Source organism: Haliotis asinina, chromosome 10, assembly GCF_037392515.1.
Source record: "Haliotis asinina isolate JCU_RB_2024 chromosome 10, JCU_Hal_asi_v2, whole genome shotgun sequence".
Classification (NCBI taxonomy): domain Eukaryota; kingdom Metazoa; phylum Mollusca; class Gastropoda; order Lepetellida; family Haliotidae; genus Haliotis; species Haliotis asinina.
The window spans coordinates 11,860,203-11,882,687 of NC_090289.1; the positions used below are offsets into that span (position 1 = coordinate 11,860,203).

General features: G+C 40.9%; 1 protein-coding gene across 1 annotated transcript in view; it reads left to right on the forward strand.

The window, feature by feature from the left end:
- Nucleotides 1-12,525: 12,525 nt before the first annotated feature.
- The window catches only part of LOC137298419 (carbohydrate sulfotransferase 3-like), a 29,536-nt gene continuing 19,576 nt past the window's right edge, over nt 12,526-22,485 (forward strand). The window contains exon 1 of the mRNA XM_067830682.1: nt 12,526-12,630. Within this exon, the coding sequence (XP_067686783.1) occupies nt 12,625-12,630 (6 nt within the window). The 5' untranslated portion in view covers nt 12,526-12,624. The remainder of the gene's footprint in view (nt 12,631-22,485) is intronic.

Sequence of the window (22,485 nt, forward strand, 5' to 3'; positions counted from 1 at the left end):
TTGTACGGAGACACGAAGCCTTGTTTCTCTTTAAGAAGATCTCTAATTTTACGTTGTACGTTGTCTTCCTTAAAGAAAGACATCCATCACACATTTCCTAGAGAAAGATACATGATTTTCCCATCATATTTTCGTATCTCATTTTCCTCTTGATTTCAATTTCCTTTGTTTATAACCGTATCAGATATCTTCAGATCTGCAATAGTTTTTAAGCGATTCATAGAACAATCGAAATATTCTTGACCCATGGTCAACTGAAACATCTCTAGACTCCGTACACGGCAGAAATTACAGAGCACTGCCAGAGAGTTCGTTTAAGTCGCGTGTCCTAATAACACGAAATTAAGCTAATTGGTCAAATGCGCCTGTCCAATGAGATTATTTCACTTATCGACAAGATATTAGCAATTTTCTTGTCAAATACCATAGAATTATTTCTTTAAACACTTTCAAAGTGCTTCGAATATAGAGGTGTTCATTACATTTAACGGTGAACTACTCTCGAGTGTTGGTTAGGAGACTTGCCAAGGAAGAATGCCACGGCCCTGCGCTACCCCAACGACGGAGGGAATTCTTTTGATCTTTCCGACGTAATAGAGGCCGGTGGCTCGTGGGGCTTATTGTCGACCCAAACAATTCACATTTGTTTTAGGATTCCAAGTAAAGGGCAATGATTTGACCCCAAATTTAAGAATTTCGTGTTTTTCGGGGACTATTGTGGTGAAATCGATAGAAAAATAGTCAACCGATGACCTTTGACACAAGTCATTTGCATACCGTAGTGAGCTCGCTTAAGGATTCCTTCAACGGTGTCATAGGTTACTTTAGGGAGAAAAAAGTTCCGCCCAATCTGTGAAGAGTGTAATAAAAGGAATTCATTCAATTAAAAGGATCCGTGTTTGAATTATGTTTTTTCTTTCTTCACGTATTTGCCACGCACTAATGCGTGTGTAGTCATACGATTCAATTTCTATTTCTGCAGATTCCTGACAATAATTATGGATTTTTCAGATGAATATTTTCGTGTGGGTAAAAATTAAAGTTTTCTAAAAGGCGGGAAAAAATGACGTTCACGCTGGTCTCTACAGATGCTAATTTCGCGCGATGTAATTCAGAATTAGTTATCAAATTTTAATGATCATAATATGAATAAAAGAGCGTTGGTCAAAATTCTTTGGCTTTTGTTGTTTTCGGTGGTTGGACTGGCATCTGTTCTTTTCCCAAGGCTTGAACGTTTTGTGGTGAGGATGCGATGGGATGTTTAAGATATGGTGTTAGCAATGGCGGTTTGGGTAATTTCGTTTGAGGTAATACATTTGTCATGTACAATTTAGTTAGTCCAACATCTGCCATTATTCCAATCATGAAACGTCCGTTCGGCGGGTACACTTGGTGATTTTGAGATATCACGTTAAACTGGTTTAGGTTTGGCGTTTGAGCGTTGACTTGGAACTGGCTGTATCGATAATGGTGTTAATGTCAGAAACAGCAACAGCGGCAGCAGCAACAACAACAGTAGCAGAAGTGGTAGCGGTAGATGCTTTGGTAGTAGACTCATTAAGATCCGGGTTGGAACCGCTTTTCAGGAGAGGCGACTAGGTCGGGTGGTCAGACTCGCTGTCTTGATTGACACATGATTGACTGGTGATCATGATGTTGATCACCGAATTGTCTGGTCCAGATTCGACTATTTACAGATTTCCAGAATAGCTAGCGCGATGTTAAACAACCAAACCACCAGAAAGATAGCTAAATAATAAATAGTAGAAATGAAAGTGGAAGTATGGGCCGTAGAATTAGCGGTAAATGTAATGATAGCTGTGACATTATGGACATTAGATTTATGGACAGTTGAATAAATAAAGAAAAAAGAAAAAAAAGATTTATGGGCAGTAGAATTATGGGCAGTAGGCGTAAAAGCAGACGTTTTGACAGGTAGTAACAGTAGTAATATAGTAATGGACGATGTAGCGTCAGAGGCAGTGGGGATAATGATGTTGAGTACGGTTTAGCGCTTATGGAAATATTACAGCAATATCCGGGCCGGGCCAGAAAGGGGCTTCAGCGAATAGCTAACCACCGGACAACTCTAATCCGAAATAATGGTAGTGTAAGTAGTATTGGTGGCAGTAGTATCGGTGTTAGTCGTGAGTATAGGTATAGTTCGCTTTTAGTAGTATTCCTGTAACTCCATATGCAGAGCCGAGACACCTCAAATGAGTGTTACTAGTAGTAGTAGTAGTCGTCGTCGTCGTCGTCGTCTACGTAGTAGTAGCAGTAGTAGTGTACGTAGGAGTCTACGTAGTAGCAGTAGGAGACGTAGTAGTAGTAGAAGTTATGTAGTAGTAGTCCACGTAGTAGAAGTAGTTTACGTAGTAGTAGTCTTCGTAGTGGTAGAAGTAGTAGTTGTAGAAGTAGTAGTAGTAGTCCACGTAGTAGCAGGAATCTACGTAATAGTAATAGTTGTAGAAGTAGTAGTAGTTTACGTAGTTGTAGTAGTCTACGTAGTAGTAGTCCACGTAGTAGTAGTTTACGTAGTACTAGTTGTCCACGTAGTAGTAGTAGAAGTAGTTTACGTAGTAGCAGTAGTCCACTTAGTAGTAGTCTTCGTAGAAGTAGTAATAGTCGTCTTCGTAGTAGTCTTCGTAGTAGTAGTCTTCGTAGTAGTAGTCTTCGTAGTAGTCTTCGTAGTAGTCTTCGTAGTAGTAGTCTTCGTAGTAGTAGTAGTAGTAGTCTCCGTAGTAGTAGTAGTAGTAGTCTTCGTAGTAGTAGTCTTCGTAGTAGTAGTCTTCGTAGTAGTCTTCGTAGTAGTGTAGTAGTAGTAGTAGTAGTCTTCGTAGTAGTCTTCGTAGTCTTCGTAGTAGTCTTCGTAGTAGTCTTCGTAGTAGTCTTCGTAGTAGTAGTAGTAGTCTTCGTAGTAGTCTTCGTAGTAGTAGTAGTAGTAGTAGTAGTAGTAGTAGTAGTAGTAGTAGTAGTAGTAGTAGTAGTGGTGGTGGTGGTGGTGGTGGTGGTGGTGGTGGTGGTGGTGGCAGCAGCAGCTGCGGCCATAGTAGTAGCAATAGTAGTTGCTGGAGTAGGTTTGTTAGTGTTGCACATAAATATTATTATTCACATTAGTGATGGCATTAGAAGATAGAGTGCCATATTAACATCATTATTGATACAAACAAGAAATGTCTCTGGTCTTTAGCTTTTCGTGTGTGTGTGTCATCTTTTCCCGTTAGTAAGCAGGCAAATATTCCCAACCATAATGAACAACGTCGTTTGGTGTAGTTGCACTATAATGGTACGTAATGGCAGTAACTAGTTTTAGATATGCGTTATACAACAGTGCACATAGGTCGTTTCGATCTGACTGCAAGAATTAGTTAAATACCGAGACAGACAAGACCATTTTCGTGCAACGCCCAAACAGTCCAGTGTAGAAGTAACCCGTGAGACACGCCATCTACAGATAAAGATGCTTGGAGGAAGGACGGGTCATTATGCCGATACCATCATATCCATGGCTACTGGTAATCGAGAAGAACAGTGTAGGTACAGTCTCTCCCGTGGATGAAGGCGGGAGGTGTCTTCGAGACACCGATAGGTTGAAATTTGTACTCCGCGAGACTGCGGACTGACAGAGGAAATGACTAGGCGAGATTACACTGTGTTTCAGTCACGCACGGCGCCACATAATTGTACACGTCTGAAATACAATAAGCCTTTGTCTGGCCTATCTTCCACACAAGTAAATGGTGTATTCCCTGCGTCGAGGGGTGATTCTGAAATCACTTATCTCTTAGCTGATGGCAACGGTAGGTTCGAATCTCAGAATCGGAATAAGCTTGATTCGTGACCCCCAGATGCAAAATTAACATCTTTAGTGGGTGTTTAGTTTAGGTCAATCTGCATCAAGTTAACATGTTTAAGTTGAATAATTCTAATTGAATAAACTTTAAAGATGTGTCAAACACAACTGCTGTTTACATGGGCGACGGGGTAGCCTCGTTGTTAAGGCGTTCATTCGTTATGTCAAACGCCTTGGTTCGATTCCCACATGGGTGCAGTGTGTGAAGCCCAGTTCTGGTGTCCCTGGCCGTGATATTGCCCGTATAAAAGCGGCATTAATCTGAACTCACTTACTGTTTTCGGAACTGAGGATAAATAAAATTCTGGCCCTCGCGATTATTCTGAGTATGACTGTAAATAGTTATATTAATTTTATTCGGGGGTAAAACAAGTATCATCTTTGTAAGATAAATCACACATTTGCTTTAGAATACTAGATCTACCCATATTAGTCATTTTCAGCTGTAGTATCCCAACATTTTTTTTTCAATTGAAGCTGGGTTCTAAATATATTTCTGTCAATTTCAGGTCGGAATTTCAATCGTGAACCACTTACCACCCCTCTGTCACGTGGTACTCGAGGTGTTGATGTATTGAATTGACATTTCCGCGTGTTGTAAATTGCGCGACAGTGTTGATGCTTTAGGCGCGATCACATCTTCGGACAGGTGCTGTTGTGCTTTGTCTTGTAACACAAAAGGATAGTCTCTTTTCAACTCATTAATTCGTATTTGTTCAGATTTTGTTACAATGAAGCCACTAAAGTAACATACTCGAACTAACAAAACGGACTAAGTGAGAACTAAAACAAATTCAAACTAGAGCTGGGCGGGGTGGGTGGGGGTCGAGTGGGGTGCGAATGAAATCGGCTTAGAAAGAACTTTCTTTGTTGTTTATCGCCGTAATCAGCAATATTCCAGCTATATATAGGTATATGTATACAACCGTGTCTGGATCAGACAATCCAGTGATCAACAGCATGATCCTCGATATAAAGGGATACGATGACGTGTTATCCGAGTAAGCGAATCTGACGTCAGTCGCCTCTTACGACAGGCATGGATTGATGAAGATCAGTTCTACCCGGATCTTCAGGAGCACCTTAGATTTAGCAGTAATCTGCTATGCAAAGTCATCGTGATAGTGATATAACGGTGTTTAAATAACACCGTGGAATAAACTAATTCTTGACATTACGAAGACATTAAGCCATGGAGGCAAATGCTTAACGTACACTATGTAGATTCTCATTAGTGCCACATTCTTAAAAGGATGCCATGTACATGGATCTAACTTAAATCTGTGTAGATGACACTTACATCTACGTAGATGATGCATATTCGTTGAGGATATTTACAGATGGGTAGATGATACTGACATCAACGTTTAAGATACTTTCGCCATGTTCATGGTATAATCGTTGGCATCGTCTTTCAGTCATAGTAAATTGTATCTCATTCTACGTAGATATTAAAAGCATATACATGGATCTAAATATTATCTACTCGATGTAAGTATTTTCTATATGTGTAGACGAAAGAACCATTAAACTCCGAAAAACTCTGTACTTTGTAGAGCTAGGGGCGGTGGGGTAAGATAGTAGTGGACCGAAGGTCCGGGTTCGATTTCCCACATCGGTACAACGTGAAGCCTGTTTCTGTGTAGGTATTGCTACAATATTTCTAAACGCGGCGTAAAACCAGACTCACTCACTCTGTAGAGCTGCGCAAAAATAGCAAGACTCAAGTGTTATAAATTAATTCCATACAACCAAACGGGGTTTCACACAATACATTGTGAGAATCGAATGTAGTTTTCTATTGTCAACAAGGATACAATTTATGTTGTTACCACCGTGATATTGATATATATCGCTAAAAGCGGCGTAAAACTAAACGCACTCAATCACGCTCGCAGTTCTGTTTTAGCTTGTTTTAATTTTGTAGTTTTTTATTAAAACAAAATATCGAATTTATACTCGAACCGTCTCTTGACTCGTTCGCCGCCAAGCAACGACTCTCCAGCTTTGTAAATTTCAGGGTGTGTCTTTCAAATGGGAAAACGAAAATGCTAGAAACAGAATATGACAGCGGATGTGTTCAAGGTAGGTACTTGCAGAATAGGAATTAAATACACCACAGATAGTCGAGAGAGGGTGTGGACACGTCAGTGATGAGACCCTTTAACGTACATTGTCAGTGGCCAGTCAACCAAACACAATAGTTTCCTTTCCTCGTTTAGAAAGCGACAAAACTTGACTGGGTCCCCCTTGCCGTAGCGGTTCACATGGTGCGCGGGAATACGTCATTGTCACAGTACGTTTTCAACACATGGCTAATTTCCTTCACATAAGAATTACCTTAAAGTTGCCAAGTGTATCTTTGTTAATTTATTTTTTTTCAAATGCTGTATGTCATAAGTGATATTAGCCATGTGTCATAACACATGTGATGTTGAAATAAACTTAACTTGAAATGCATTACCTCGTAGATTTACCATGTAAACGATCCATTTCAAGAGGGCGGCGATCTCCGTTTTACCGGATCCTGCCTGCAAACATTCGGATTAACACGCACTGTTTGGTAAAAGACAGCATGCGCTCGAAATTTGAAAAACAAACGTTATTTAATTCCACATGCTATTAAATCAATACCAACCTGAGAGAGTGAGTTTAGTTTTACGTCGCACTCAGGAATATCCCAGCTGTATGGCAGCGGTTTGTCAATGATCGAACCTGAGCAATCCAGTGATCAACAGCATGAGCATCGACCAACGCAACAAGGACACGATGGTATGCATCAACCAAGTCAACGAGCCTGACCAACCGAGCCTGTTAGTTGCCTTTGACAACAAGCATGGGTTACTGAAGATCAATTTTAACCCGGATCTTCACTTGTCTTTTTTACTGAGATGAAAAAAGTCATAAACATAACATAAACATCACCGTCTCATTTTCTTTTGCTTTCGAGGATATTTCCAGTAATGACGAAAAATCACCTATTTTCTCTCTTTTTTTCTGGTCCAAATCCTACATTACTTTGTTGAACCTAACGAAAGTGCACTGATCAACTCATATTCATACAGATATGACATGACATACATTTAACCTTTTGATCACTTTCGTATACCTTCTCTACTGGGGATAAATGTGATATGAATAACGAACTTCGGCTATAAGAAATCCCTATAAAGACGAACGCCGATTATAATGAACAGATTTGGGTGATCAAAATAGACTGAACAGATATATATATTGATTATGACTGTTGAAAGATTTGCACAAATTTGAAATAAATAAACATTGCTCTAACACTCTCTGTAGCGAAATGAAGTGAGGCGATGTATACTATACTGGACAAAATTAGTTAGGGATATATGTAAATTTTGAAATTATGAATAATGATTCGTTGACAATCTAATGAAATATCAATCATAAAAGTACCAATATCGGTAATATAAAATATATACAGGCCAACACTTAGCCTCTGAATATAATTTTGACAGTAACAAATAATTTCATTTGATCTGAAAAGGAGCGAGTCAGTGAGTTAACCTTTACGCCACACTAAACAATATTCCAGCTATATGGCGGCGGTCTGTAAATAATCGAGTCTGGATCAGACAACCCAGTAATCAACAACATGAGCATCGATCTGCGTAATTGGGAATCGATGACATGAGTCAACCAAGTCAGTGAGCCTGACCATCCGATCCCGTTAGTCGCCTCTTACGACAAGCTCACTCATGGGTTGCTCATTGTTGAATGTTCTCGTCACGATATGGCTGAGATATTGCCGATGTGACGTTAAATTTTAACTCACTCACTCATGCGTTGCTGAAGGCCTATTCTACGCCGGGACCTTCACGGGGCGAATAGAAAATGAGACCCAGGGAGACCAGAGATTGAGAACCGGGACCTAAGGAAATCTAGACTTCTTTCATTTGGAGCTTCAGATTTGCAGAGAGGGCTGGGCAGTAGGGAAAATAATGTGGATCAGGCCTGTGAGACAGTCTAATGCATATATATCACGTGTGCGTGTGTGCGTGTGTGCGTGTGTACGTTACCCCACTGAAATATGAAGCCGCCGACTAACACGGTTACCCACAGGACACAGTACTCCCACTGACTAAGAGCTGATCAGTTCGTCTGATACGTTTGTCAGTACGACTTTGCTTGTCGTAAGATGCGACTAACGGGATCGGGTGGTCAGGCTCGCTGACTTGGTTGACACATGTCATCGGTTCCCAATTACGCAGATCGATGCTCATGCTGTTGATCACTGGACTGTCTGGTCAAGACTCGGTTATTTACAGACCGCCGCCATATTGCTGGAATGTTGCTGAGTGCGGCGTATAATTAAACTCACTCATTCGTGTCGCGAGCTCCAGGCAAGGTACTAACAAGTACCATGTGTTAACGTAGAGCCACACGCTCAATCCACTGTGGAGGTCCAACGCGTTTACAGCTTATCAGGGAAGAAATATATTACTACTTCAATCAATTTGAAGAATTAATCCTTAACACACTGATATTGCGGATTGTGTAAACAAAATCCGCATGGTGAAATATTGTTCAGAATATCAACCACCGGTTTATCTGGTGGACACTTATGTACCTGCAGCTGGTTGGTTCCGTCGTCCTTAGTTCCTCAAACAATATTCACCAACATATGTATATATACATTTATATCGATGACATTTACACCATTCGCCAAACTGAAACCAGCAAAACCGGATGCGGATTAGTAGGAAGCGCATACGCCCTTGATGTATGTTAATGCTCACAAAGCTAAGGGAAAGCTGAAGATATCTGTGTTTTGAGTCCCCCGCTCTATGGTTGCCTCCATGCGAATAGTATACTAGATACCAGTTATGTTGAGTGGGGGCGTCTTGATGGAAAGAACGCGGCGCACCTCAATAGCAACTTGATAGTCTAAGGGAGGTAACTCTGTGTGGGTTCGCGATACAGAAGAATGTTGCCACTAAAATCAATGACCGACTACCTAACAGGATGGCATTTTGAACGGGCCCTTAATTGAATAAAAGATGATTCTTCACATGGATACAGTTTGAAGGAGTCATTACTGACCATACCAAAGAAGATCTTCGCGAGATCTTCAGCAACCCATGCTTATCGTAAGTGGCGACTAACGGGATCGGGTGGTAGGTTGACACGTCGTGGTATCAAAGTTGCGCAGATCGATGTTCATGATCATGATCACTGGATTGTCTGGCCCAGACTCAGGCCCAGATTCATTACAGACCGTCGCCATATAGCTGGAATATTGCTGAGTGCAGCGTTAACAAACAAACAAACACAAATATAGCACTGTGGTGCGATCTTCAGAAATGGCCTGTTAACATTTCAGTATTTATTTCGATGACAGTACGCAGTACGAGTATGGTGCACATAAACCGAGAAACATCATTAGTGACTCGGGATGGGATTCGACAGTGGGCACCTGCCCTAGGACGCAACTTCTCATAGACTCAGTGAGCCTGCAAGACGAACATCTTGACTCTGAAATTGACGTATTTCACTGAACAATATTATAAATTTTGTTCATGAAGTCTGCTAAAAACACTCCTCCAATATCCATTTAAATATAATGTTAGTGAGTGAGGATAGTTTTACGCCACTTATAGCAATATAACAGTGGGGAACACCAGAAATGGGATTCAAACTAAATGTGGAGAATCGAACCCGGAACTGACGTGCAAACGATTTAACCCCTAGCCTCCATGACCACCAGCACCACTTACCAATTTTGTGTTTAGCAACTTTTTAATTTTCGTCTGTGCTGCTTGACAAATGCACAAGTATGTGCATAATTGCTGCTTCACAATGTCGAACCCGCGAAATAAATTACGTTGCTATCAATAATATTCGTTCATATCGCTGACCTGTTTGATACAAGTTCATGCTGATGATCACTGGATTATCTGGTCCAGATTCGATTATTTGCAGATACGTGTATAGCTGGAATGTTGCTGAGCGCAGCGTTAAACAACAATCGATCAATCAATGTGAGTGAAATACTGGAATATTGGATTAAGCGGCCTTAATACCCACTCATCCACCGTATGGTTCTCATCTGTGGAAGCGGTTTGAGCAGACCAGTCACAGGTAGGAGTTCAGTTAAACAAACGAGAATAACTACGTCTGTATCGAGTATGTATTTTTGGTTTACAGATAATGGTCCAAACGTTTCATGTCTTTCCAATGCAATAACAGGAAAGGTTCGTTTGTTCGTATAGATATCTACAGATAACAAGAAGCGGTCGTAAAATCATTTACACAGCCCGCAATAATAACTGTGAAGACCGCTTTTCGACATTGTCCGTTCCGTGCAGAAATAAATAGTCATAATTATGTGGATATGCTGTTTCGAAATTTACCTTTTACTTTCCTTTGGTAGCTTTTTCTTGGAAAAGAGTGTTAAAGACTTCCGACCAAAGGATCTATATTTGTTACAATGGTTTGACATAACAACATTTGGTTGTTGTTTAACGCCACGGTCCAGTATTATGATTTTTCTCCATGACAGTGGTCGGTAAATGTGCGAGTCTGGACCAGACAACCCAGTGATCAAAGTCATGAGCATCGACCTACGCAACTGGGATACGATGGCATGGTTGCTGAACACCAGTTCTAATCCGAATTTCCGTAAGTAAGCATAACTAAGTAATATTTGGTCAGGTATTTCATAAACATGTACACATTATCAATTGACACGTAACTTTCTATATATAACATACGCTATGTTATTCATCAGTGGCTTCTGGGCAATACTTTGGACACAAACCCATGTAGGGCTGTCAAACCACCAGGGAGTTGAGAATGGAGTGAGTGAGTTTGGTTTTACGCTGCTTTTATCAACATTCCACCAATAGCGCGGCTGAGGACACCAGAAACGAGCTCCACACATTGTACCGATGTGGGAATCGAACCCGGGTCTTCGGCGCGACGAGTGAACGCTTTAAACACTGGGTTCCCCACCGCCACCAGTTTGGACAGGACAAAAATGTTATAACATTTGAAATATTTTTAAAAACCAATTTTCTTTCTCAAAATATCTAAGCCTTTGTATGTCAGAATAAAAATCGAGAGTTTATGAAGACCATACATATACTGCCGATACGTGTCACTCACCAGTTTGCTTAATCCTTAGCCATGTTCCCTTTATCACAGAACATAAGAGGGTAGTTAACAGAGGAGAAAAACAGTTAATGAGGAGAAAACCACTTAGTTAATGAAGAGATAAACACTTAATGAGGAGAAAACACTTAGTCAATGAGGAGATAAACACTTAATGAGGAGAAAACCCTTAGTTGATGAGGAGAAACACTTAGTTAATGAGGAGAAAAACATTAGTGGCGATGGTAACCCACTGTGTTGTTAAGACACGTTCAGCTAATCAGCCAATCAAAAGGAGAGCCGAGATACAGGATGCCGGTTTCGGGAGCGTTAATTACTGCACAAAAAGTCATTTGGGCGTCTTTGTTGTGCCGGAATACGGAATACACCGATGCCGGACTAGAGGAAATGTAACTGATCATAAATGAACTATCGTGCCGAATTGGAGGGATGCAGGTTTAGAGAGCTTCCACTTTGAGTGATTACGGGAAGGAAGGAAGGAAAAAAAGGAAGGAAGGAACCATCCAACCAACCAACCAAACTAACTAGCTAACCAACCAACTACACTGTCAATGTTACTTGTTTTCCTAACACAAGGTCATTCGTCGAGAAGACGCCAGTGAGAATTAACCAGTAGGTAAGTTCGAAAAGCAAATTCCAGTAAATGAATGCGAAAATATTCTCAGCACGTGTCAAACGCAGCAACTCATGGCCAGAGCGCTACCAACTTGCACGTGATCGGATTAATCTGAGGGCAACTGGACTCACCTCAAACGTTCAGATACCAAGGTATTTCAGTGTCCATGTGGGTATGACAAGCGTGTCAGATGTCTGCATACCCCTAAAGTATATATGGACGAGATCCTTGACAGATAATTGAGGTATTCATTTGCCCTAAGTTAAGACTTCCAACCATACTGCAAAGAATTAAGGTATTTCACATGTCAGTCCCCTACGTTAAAGCGTCCCCTCGCCGCACCGAAGACCCGGGTTCGATTGCCCACAAGGGTCTAATGTGGGAATCCCATTTCTGGTGTCCCCTCCTGGATATTGCAGGAGTATTGCAAAATGCGGCGTAAAGCCATACTCCCTAACTCAACCTATCCATATTGTCAAGTGAATGAGTTAAGCTTTTAAGTGACAACATTTCAGCCATATCGTCACTACACGCTTGTCGAAAAGAAAGATACAAGTGATTCCTTATGAAACGCAATCAACACTGCGGAGGGGTACCCAGTAGGAGGAGATGGTGAAATATCTGTGAACTTTTCAACTCTCGTCTCTCCGTGTACACATCCCCCGATCTGATGACGAATAATGATTCAACGACCGGATGAAAATAAAGTGCATCAATGACATAATGATATAATTGCGTAATGTGTTTCACTCCTCAATTCGACTTCGTCCATCTCTCGGCACATCTGGCTAGTTCACTAATATAAACCGTCGACTTATGTAATGCATGCCATGTGTTCTCCACCGCCGTGTCCCTGTGTGCAGATATGTGGGTCGCAAGTTGCCTAGGCAACCGGGCAGGACCACGTGTGACGTTTGACGCTCACAGTACCCAATTCCGTCTCGCGTCGGAGTTATAAATTCTCAATGCTGAAACTTTTCCTCCCGGTGTAAGCATCTTAAACACCCGTACAGTCATGGAGGTAGGTGTGTCAGAGTGTTTGATGCATGTTAAAATGGTTCATTGTGTGAATCGCCAAGTATATCACGTGTGCAATTTCTCTTTGACTGTGAAATTATATTTTTTAGCGCAATTTATAAACAAGACGGGGATTGATGACGTTTCAGAGCCATTGGATGATGCTAACATTATTATCGAATTCTTATATAACAGCACCATATGTGACCTGAGGGGTATTCATCTCACCCAAGTGTCTACTGATATCATATATGTAAACACGAGTCGATAAAGTAACAACTATCCGAGGCTTGCTTGTCACACTCGTGTCTACCGATATCATGTATATCAACCCGAGTCGAGGATATGTTTACTTTTATGAACGAGTGTTGATATACCTGATATCAGTAGACACAAATGTGAGATTCCATTTATCGTCAAAAATCATTCTTCATTTGTTTTCTCTGAACACAGGACTGACATTAGATTCGCAGTGCAACGATGTCACAGTGTTGTGACGTCATGAAGTTCATGATGTCATAGCATTGTCAGGGCATTGTGCAAAATCTACTGTCAAAGCATATCTCCTGGGAGACATCGTCTCTGATCTCACACTAGCGATATCTCCTGTGGAACACAGTTTTTTGGATGTTAAGTCATCATGACATGATCGTCCACATCGACCTCCACAAACATATCTCGCCTTACCGCCATCTCCATGGAAAAGTTAACGGCGCTTTAGTCCAAGCCAAGACAAGAAAAAGCGTACAACGTTGATGGTATTCCAACGGAGGTCATTAATAATGCACGTAGTATGCGCTTTCTACATAGACTTTTTAATAATTATTTTATTTCCGCAATTGCCCATTCCAACAAATAGGGGTAAGGGCCCATCATTAACCCAATACCTATGACGTCAACAGCTGACGACAGAGACCCACTGTTATATCGGATTATAACTCTGACTAGTGCTTGTAATCCCCATCTTCAGCTCCAGACTAACTGACCACGTGGAGACTCTTAAACTACAAAACGGTTTCAGAGATATGGCTGACCAACAAAACGGTTTCAGAAAAAAGGCTAACCAGCAAATCGGTTTCAGAAAGATGGCTAACCAACAAAACGGTTTCAAAAAGAAAACATCCACAAATGAACACATATATGCTGTAAACTTCAGTGATTGAATCAAGAAAGAGTATGAAGAAAGATGTTTGTTACCTTTATAGATTTTACAAAAAAGCACATGGTTGTGTCGATAGACCTATTATATGGAAGAAATTATTTGAGAGTGGAACTGAAGGCATTATGTATAGTGGCTGTGCACGCAGCTATGGGAGATTGAATGGAGTCTGCATGGGGTGGTTCGACCTGAATTGTGACCTTCGTCAAGGTTGTTTGCTCTCCACTACCCTTTCACATTTTCATCAATGATTTCATCATTCGTATAAATCAGTTTGCACTTGGTGTCCAAATCAATGACCACTTTTATTTGTAAACGACGTTGTCCTTCTGGTTGAGAATGAGAACAACCCGAACTTGATGTTGGACACTCTAAAGTCGTGGTGCTGTCTGGAGAACAAGATGACTGTGAATCAAACCAAATCCAAGGTTATCTACTTCCGGAATCCGGCAACTACTAAGACAGTAAGTTTTATGTGGGGACAGACCGAAGTATGAACATAGGTGTGAAGCTTACTACAATATGGTTGGTGCGGTACCTCCCGATATCAATTTTTCAAGATAAGATTCAATGTGGCGATATGCATTTCTTACTAGAGCCTGCTTGTCTTCCAGCCCTGCCATATTTGACGATTTTTATGAGGTGTCGGGATGTGATGACTGCCGTTTAGGGATGCTATGACTGCCGTTTAGGCTATGACTTTTATTTTGGGATATTATGACTGCCGTCTTGTACCCTCGGCTACTTTTACGACCGCTCTTGTAGTCGAGTTTTGTTTCCATTTCAAAGGATTATTTTTCCACCACTACATGTGCTTTTTGTGCTCCCTACAGGAAATAATTACAGTTTCTTGTAAGACGTCCTCCGTCAGTGACGTCTACAGAGATGGAGAGATGACGTTTTAGTCTCACGTCAAGAAGTCTTCTAAGACGTCCTACGTCAATCATAGTTAATGACTTCTGCTGTGATGTAGGATTTGCGTTTTAGCGACTCGAAATGTCTGATGATGTAATGCCGTCAAATGCTATGAAGCAGGGGATAGATTTCGAAGTAGGGGTATTATGATACAGACAATCAATCTATCAGCCATAACACGGGGAACAGACATGTTTACGTTGAAAGGCGTCCTCGCAGCTCTGCGTTACCGCCATATCACTTTACCTCGACCGCGAACAACTAAAGCACCATCCCCCAAGAAGACAATGCTCGATCTAACAGGTGAGGACTGACCAAAACTTTACTAGCTCAAATCGGTAACCACGGTCACCATCTCTCTCATTCCTGCTGAACATTTGTGGGACGACCTCGACAGGCATGTTCGGCAACGTCACCTCGAAACTCTTGCCACCTTTTCAAGTCTGTGTGAAGGCAATGCCAAGCAACAGTGAATTTAATGGAATACTAAACGTTATTGAGTTCATATGCCCTTGATTTGTAAGAGCATATACATTTTATTTATTTACATAGTGCTTACTCATATTTGCATCCATGAATGCTTGATGGAATGTTATTTGCGTTTGTTTACAGTGGTGCACATTATGTGATGCTCTCTAAATACAGGGACGTTGGGGTAGCCTAGCGGCTAAAGCCTTCGCTCTTCACGCACGATTTCTCACAGGCCCACAACAGGTGATACCCATTTCAGGTGCCCTCCCCCACCCCTACCCTACCGCGACATTGCTGGAACGTTGCTAAAAGTGACGTAGATCCATACTCACTCTCTAAATGCATCATTAGCTTAAAGATTCGCAAGATTAAGATTATTTGAGTAAGATGCCTAGTTGGTGGACCGGCCTTGCCATAAGGATCAACAAAAGTGGAAAATAGCTGAAGGTCAGTTAAGCTGATACAGTGTATGCAAATTAGATTCCTGGTCTGTGAAAGGTAGGTAACTCTGCTTACCAAATCGCGTCGCCTTAAATGTAGAAGACTGTGTTGTTCTTGCCATGTTTTAAACACAACAATTTATGTAAAGACGTGGACTCTTTGGATCTCGTTTCCAAGCGCTGGTTGTACCAGAACAGAAACCCAACACTTCTCGAGCGTTGAGTGCTAGACGACGAATTTTATTATGGTGCACAGTGACCTTCCGCTCCTCATCTGGTTGCCATGTGGACCCATGCTATCGTGTATTCTGCACGCAATGATCTGTGTACATTGTTTTGGTCATTTGTAGCAGATGTGATGTTCAAGGTCGCTCATGGAAAGGTCAAGTCAAATGCATTCAAGGTCGTCTGAAGTCGACTTACTGCACAACAATGTTAACATGCAGCTTGTTTACTTGTTGTTTAACACCGCACGCAACAATGTTTCAGCTTTGTTATCACAGTGTGTAAATAATCTGTTACACAAGACAACCCAATGATTGATATCATGAGCATCGACCAATCAGTTTGGATTGGAGGAATTACGCCAACCAAGTCAAAGGGTCTGATCACCCGATCCCGTCTGTCGATTCATCGTTGGCTGCGGGTGATGATCATTTCCGTGCCGTACCTTCAATGATATAAATCTACAGTAAGACTGAGGGAGTATCTGTGCTGTAACCAGATGCCAGCTGAATACAGGAGAGTGATAAATGTAGGTCCTACTGCATCAACTTAACTCGCTTCGGTTACCTAGGTTACATAAAATTCTTTACATCTGTGACGGGGTGGCATAGTGGTTACAGCTTTCACTCGTCGGGCCTAATGGCGTGTTCGATTCCCCTCGTGGGTACAATGTATGTATGAAGCCCATTACCGGTGTCCTCCGCCGTGATATATTACTAAAGGCGGCGCAAAACCATACTTACTCACTCACTCACGCCTAAGAAAGACGGGTACGGTTCCCCGCATTGGTAGACTGGGTAAAGTCCATGAGAATAGTAAGGTGCTGACAGACCGCGCATCCAGTATATATTAGCACCGGGACTGGAACCATGTACCATTAGCACAGGGGTCCGAATCTCTGTTTGGACAACAATTTTCAAAAATATAGATCTACACTTTTGCAATGGTATAATGTTTTTAGATACTATAATTTACATATTTTTAAGAAATTCTACCGCTACACTCATTACATAAAATACACCATGTATTAGCATTGCATCTAAAAACATTATACGATTGCAAACATGTGGACTCATATTTTCAAAATTATTGTCCAAACAGATATTCGATGCCCCTGTGACCATTAGGCTGCCATTGCTCCAACTTATGCCTACAGTGGAAAATGATATACATGAGACCAAGTATTGTAGTAACATGATATCAAGTCCCGTGTGATGCCACCTGTGGTTTACTGGCCATAACTCAGTTTGCATAGCAACCGGTACATCATTTGTTAAAATGGTTATAGCAACCAGTATATCAACTGTGTAATATAGGTATAGCAACCAGTATATCAACTGTGTAATATGGGTTTAGCAATCAGTATAACAACTGTTTAATAAGGGTATAGCAACTAGTATATCACCTATATAAAATGGATATAGCAATCGGTATATTAAATGTGTAATATGGGCATAGCAACCAGTATATCAGCTGTGTAAATGGTATAAGTACCAATATATGAACTGTGTAATGAGGTTGTAGCCAGTATATCAACAGTACATGAGTACTAAATGTAAACTAATCAGTGTCACAGTGGCATGACGCTCAGTATATCATCATTGTCCACGTTACATAGCAACCAATATATACTGAGGGAAAGGGTAAGGAATCGTATGAAACTACAAGTGTTCCTTCATTTAATTTGTTTCCATTTTTGTTCAAAAGCTGTGTGATAAGAAATGTGAGAAGAAACACTCGAAAAACAAAAATGAACACTTGTGCTTTCATGTGACCCGTTATTTCTTTTCCTCCGGTATATCTTCTGTATCATGGATATTGAGAATCTCAACCTTGTGTCTTTTGATATCAAATATATCACCATCAGTTATCAACGAGTGGTGATATATTTGATATCAAAAGAGACGAGGGTGAGATTATATTATCCTCCAAGATCATACTTAATTTGTCGTTGAAGAGAAATTAGAAACGAAACGTAGTCTGTAGCAATTCACTTGAAGACTCGTGTATAAATACATTCAAGTCTGAGTGACACCATTACGTCATAAAAACGAGCATATAAAAAGTAGCGCTAACATGTCCAATCAATTCCGTCCACGGAGCAGTTTGCTTCCGTTACCTTCACAGGAAATAACAGTAGCTTGACCGAATCGAGCTTTGTCACCCGTCAAATATGACTAATTGCGGTGACCATCTTTGATACAGCTTGATATTTTACAAGCGGTATCTCAGGGTGGAATCTTTTATTGGATGATAAATTAGTATACCAACAGTGTCAACGTGCCATATGGCTAATGCGGCTGTGTAGCTATCAGGTACTGTATATCAACAGTAGTACTGTGGCATTCTCATCAGTAGATCAATCAGTTTAATATAGCTCCCTGAACCACATTATTTTCCGTACAGCCCAGCCCTCCCTATAATGCTAATACCCTACGTGCAGCAGTTGTAGATTTCCACTTTCGTCTCCCCGGGGTTCCTTATCAACCTAAATGGGTTTACGTGTTACAAGCAAAATTACGATTATATTCAGAGTGAGTTGGGTTTTTCGCCACTTTTAGAAATATTCCAGCAGTATCACGGCGGGGGACAAGAGAAATGGGCTTCACACACTGTGCCCTGTAGGGAACCCAGGTCTTCAGCGTACCGAATGAACGCACTAGGGTACCACACCGCCCCAAATATATTCAGAGACTAAGCGATAATGCCTCCTCTTTATAATTAAAGGGCATTATGGAAGTTGGGAAGTAAATTATAGACAAACTTTATGGATAGTTTGTGAATGGGACGTTTCGATACAGATACGGATTTTTGTACCGTTGCCAAGCAACCGATGTCGTGCTTGACAAAGCTACAAGAATCTATGTTACTACTCTTCGTCATCAGTGGCAACGAACACGTGCTATCTTGGTACAATTGGCGGAATAAACTGCGCATAACTGACATCCGGTTATATCGTATACATGTACTACAAAGGGAAAACGTTACTAAAAGCGAAACGAAATATTTTTCCTTCTCACAGCAATAATTATAACAATAACAGTCTACAAAGTCCACACCTCGTTTCTAGCGACTTTACCTCTTACTTTCGATTAACGTGACTTTCGATTTATGACTTCCTTTCACTCCATTGGCTGAGACCAGTACCTGTAGTTATGTGGACTGACACAGTAAACAGCTGATTTTTCTCTCGCGCTCTCCCCTTTCTCTCGGTTCGCCATGTTTGCTTGTGACTCTCTTAAATTCCTCCACCAGCAAGGACTTTTGACATTTCATCCAAGACCAAAAGGACCGTTAATAATCAATGACATTATTTTTTTAAAATGCTGATCAAAACAATGACATAAAATAGAAAGACAGCAACTGACACAGATAGGTGTTGTCTTGAGTTTTATTTACTATTACAAATACCGAAGTATATCAGTGAACAGTCTTTAGTTTACAGTTTGGAAACTTTTGATTTCGTTAATGGAATTTACTCGGATTAACAATGTTTACAAATGTAATTATACAATCTTGGAGGCATATGAAACATATTGCATGTGTGAGGTGAAAAATGACGTGCCTAACGTCGGGTGACGTGCAAACTGTGATATTTTTAGGAATAGCGAATGTACGTGTGGCGTTCCTCGCCTCATGAGATGACGGATAAGTTATATTTCACTAGGCACATGAAAAATCCTCTATATATCTACTGCGTGAGAATGGTATATGAAAATATCACACACACGGAATGTGAGGTCGAGCTTGGTCATGTTGAATCAACACCTTCTGGCGGTTACGAGGGAGGAGGCGAGGTCGAATGATTTGGCCGATGTAGCGATTTGCAGTACGACTGCCTTGAGCCATCACTAGCTCTAATCTAACCGTGTAGGACATGGCTCCCCACATCATGACGCCTTTTTCTATGTAAATCTGTCCACCTGTTAATGTAGTTCTTACCGACGTCGATAGACACGATGTCTCTTATCTCGCCGTTTCAGAGGGAAACGCGATTCATCGCTGAGCCAACACATCAGCAGATCCACAGGTTCATGTCTGCACCCTTGTTTCACCAATGGGCACGTCGTTGTCGATGCAGTCGTGCTTTGAAGTCGATATGTTCGATGGCCGAATTTTGATTCGCCATTGTAGTGACGTACCTATTGTCAGTAACGTTTGAGTTTCATAAAAGAACAAGCCTAGTTTCCTATAGGTAACTGAAATAACTGAAATAATATTAGTTTCAAAGGGAGATAACTCAGGATGGATCGGTGTATGACCAAAATTATCAAATTTGTGGCTTTGTTAAACGACCAGTGAAAAGAAGAAACGTTTTACTATTAATATTTTTATTGACGCAAACAAATGAGATATTATGGCAACAATTTTATTGAGCTGTTCATACATATTACATGTATTCGTCAACTGTAAACGTTCGAAGCGAACCGCCGTTTGGCAGCTACATTCCATGTAATGTCAGGGGCATTCGTAGAACGCGTACGGATCGTACACCCTGGCAAATCCGCGTACGTGGTTTTGTATGCTTTGGCTACTGGTCAATCAGAATTCGACAAATCTATCTTAAGGGTAATAAGGTTTCGTATGCTTTGGCTCACGACCAATCAGAATTCGATAGATTTATCTTAAGCGTAATAACAGAGTGTAAAAGCTTCTGATATGTTTTCTGATTGACAGTTTGATGATTGAGTCACTAAGCCACTAATCCAATATCAAAATTGGAAACATATTGCAATAATTTTTATCTGAAATTAACCCGGTGTTGTTGAATTAGACAGACCCTGTCGACAACATCAGAGGGTGAGGCTTACAGTGCATGATAACAGACTACCCGGGAGGTTAATTCTTGTAGAGCCGGATACGTTCAACTGACCTTCAGCAACCCATGCTAGTCGTAAGAGGGGACTAACAGGATCGGGTAGTCAGGCTCGCTGACTCGGTTGACAGTCATAGGTCATCGTATCCCAAATGCGTAGTTCCATGTTCATGCTGTTGATAACTGGACTGCCTGGTCACGATTATTCACACACACACACACACACACACACACGCACACACGCACGCACGCACGCACGCACGCACGCACGCACGCACACACACACACACACACACACACACCTATCTTAGCCTTATACTATCTTAGCCTTCAGAGAGCTTCGAAAATCTAGGCCCTGGGAGGTGTGCATATTCAGATCAGATAGGATGGAATGTTACAAAGAGTGTTGTATTGGCATCGTTGGCCATCCATTACGTGTGATGAAGTAGTATTCTTGTCATGTTAGACTAATAGTAAAATATTAGTGGTTTATGCTGATATAGTACCCGTTTTAGCGATTAATGTTAATGGTAAATAAACTTCTCGAAGAGGTATAGCGAGCACTAGGTAAACTGTGCTATACTGATCTAGTAAACACAATACCAAATTATGATATATCAGCACATATCGACCTGAAGTAATGAAGTAGACCAATATAGGCTTGTGTTACATGGAGGGTAAGGTGATCGGGTGGGGACGTATGACTTGACTGACACGTGTCATTGTATCCGAATTGTGTAGATGGGCATTCATGCTGTTGATCACTGGATTGTCGGGTCAGACTGGTTTGTTTACAGAGCTGGAATATTGATGAGTGCGGTGTTTAATCTTAAACAGACATTCATTTCACAGAAAGTAGTGTTTCATCTCCGGTGACAAAACGAGGGGTTGATGGATGGATGGATAAAATACATAAATACATATATAAATAAATAAATACATATCTCAGCTGTATAATACAGTGGCATCAGTAAATATACTCATCAAAATATATCTGTATAATAGCAGGGAACATACTGCTCCTCAAATGGAACAATACCACGTGCACAGTACCTAAGTGATGCTGGTAACGCACGAGGATGTCGGTAACTCAAAGTCAGGATGTCGGTTGAGTTACCGACATGCTCGCGCGATTTTCAAAATGCTTATTCTTCAACACATGTAGATTAATAAGGAAACTTCAGTGTATTCAATTTATTTGCAGTATCAGTATGCTAAATAATTTTGATTACACGTGGTGAGGCTTACAGGATTATACGCACGTGGAAAACAGCTAATTCGAAGGAAATAATCGCCATGCGATCTACTTGCCGCCATTTTGGGATACAGGTGAATACGGCATGATTAGTTTAAAATTTGCATAAACCATTTAAGGCAGTAGTGGACCCTCCGTTCGCACGTGTTTCAAACACATCTCCATGTTGATATTACAGATAAACACACAAGCATTCCTAAACAATATACTAAATATTATCCTCAACTAAAATAAAATTGAACTTTTTCGTTTCATCCACTTGTGTTTAATCGGATACTAATGGGCGTGTTGCATTGCTTTTCGAATGGTCATTTGATGTCTCTCGTTAATACGTCGTTTGTGTTATAGGCGCTCAGTGTCAAATATTACAGAACACAATACACATATAGATCTATGCTAGAGGTGAATGATATTAATTACCCTGTCAGATTGCGTTTACTATGATGATTTATGAGGCGTTTGATCAATACAATTCATAACTTTCTTCTCGAACTGATCACGCCTTGTGTCGGGTAAATGTTGACTTATGTATTTAGATGATGACGTTATACCACCGCGGGGGACAGGTTCATGTACGC